At 48.9% G+C, this 1,191-nt stretch overlaps 1 protein-coding gene across 1 annotated transcript in view; it reads right to left on the bottom strand.

The window, feature by feature from the left end:
• Positions 1-838: 838 nt before the first annotated feature.
• The window catches only part of tmem116 (transmembrane protein 116), a 14,417-nt gene continuing 14,064 nt past the window's right edge, over positions 839-1,191 (bottom strand). The window contains exon 6 of the mRNA XM_015405065.1: positions 839-1,185. Within this exon, the coding sequence (XP_015260551.1) occupies positions 859-1,185 (327 nt within the window). The 3' untranslated portion in view covers positions 839-858. The remainder of the gene's footprint in view (positions 1,186-1,191) is intronic.

Here is a 1,191-nt window from a genome sequence, read left to right as displayed (position 1 = left end):
AATGTTGTGTAAAAATATACCAAATTTGGACTCAATCAGATGAATCATATTTATTTGCTGGGGGTTTGGTAAAATTACGAGGTCACGTAGCAGCTGGACCCGCCGGTGGGTCCGTAGGGTTCTAGGGGTTAATCATACATGTAAACAGAGTTTTATTGGTCCCCCAGCAACTCTTGGGTCTAGGCAACTGCCTGGTATTGCTTAATGGTAAATCCCCCCCCCCCCCCCCCCGCATCGTTTCAGGCTGGATTCTTTCAATCAAAAACCAAAACGCTTCTAAAACATTTTTAAGACGGTTTAATTACAAAGCATCACAGATTATAACAGTAACAATCAAAGATCAATAAATATTTACAAGCTGCCGCCTTTGGATCAGCCTCAGATTATTGTCGGGATTTTGGATTTATTTTTAATTTGTTTTATTTTACATTTTGTTTTGCTTCATTTTTTCATTTAAAGGTTAAGTTGAGATACGAAAGTTTGGCATTTTTATTAGTCCATCCCAAACAGAAAACGTTCTCCTTCTGAACAGCAGCATCTTCTCCGTACTTCGGCTCAGACTGATGATGTCACTTCCTGTCAGATTGGCAGCCAGAGGCGCCTCTGAACCAGCTGTCAGGTTTTTGGAGCTTCGACCGAATCAAACTTTCTCAAATCCTTTTTTTTTTCGTTCCTCTTCCTCCCCAGGTAAACTCCCCCCCGCTCTTCCTCTTCCTCTTTTCTCACCTCAGCGGTTCAGGATCGGGGGGGGGGTCTTGGCTGGGTTTTTCTCCTCCAGTGGAAAGTGAAAGTAAAAAACCCAACTCCCTTTGAGAAAGCAAACCCCCCACCCCCCCAGTTTCACTTCATCTGCTCCCCTCAGCCGATGGTGCGAGGGGTGTGGTAGCTCCTGCTCTGCTGGGAGCGCAGCAGGGGGGTCTGGGTGTCCACGTCTCGAGAGAAAAACATCAAGCCGGCGCGTCGGAGGTGCAGGCGGGTCCAACCGTAGACCAGGCAGTTGAGGAAACCCTGAGAGGCCGAAGTGAAAGCCTGAGGAGCAAACAGAGCGAAGACGTGAGCTCCAGGTCGCTCTGCAGGGACACCTTCTACTCTGCAGGGACACCTTCCGCTCTGCAGGGACACCTTCCGCTCTGCAGGGACACCTTCCGCTCTGCAGGGACACCTTCCGCTCTGCAGGGACACCTTCTGCTC

Source organism: Cyprinodon variegatus, unplaced genomic scaffold (assembly GCF_000732505.1).
Source record: "Cyprinodon variegatus isolate N-32 unplaced genomic scaffold, C_variegatus-1.0 Scaffold1974, whole genome shotgun sequence".
Lineage (NCBI taxonomy): Eukaryota > Metazoa > Chordata > Actinopteri > Cyprinodontiformes > Cyprinodontidae > Cyprinodon > Cyprinodon variegatus.
This window is presented reverse-complemented; position numbering and strand designations above follow the sequence as displayed.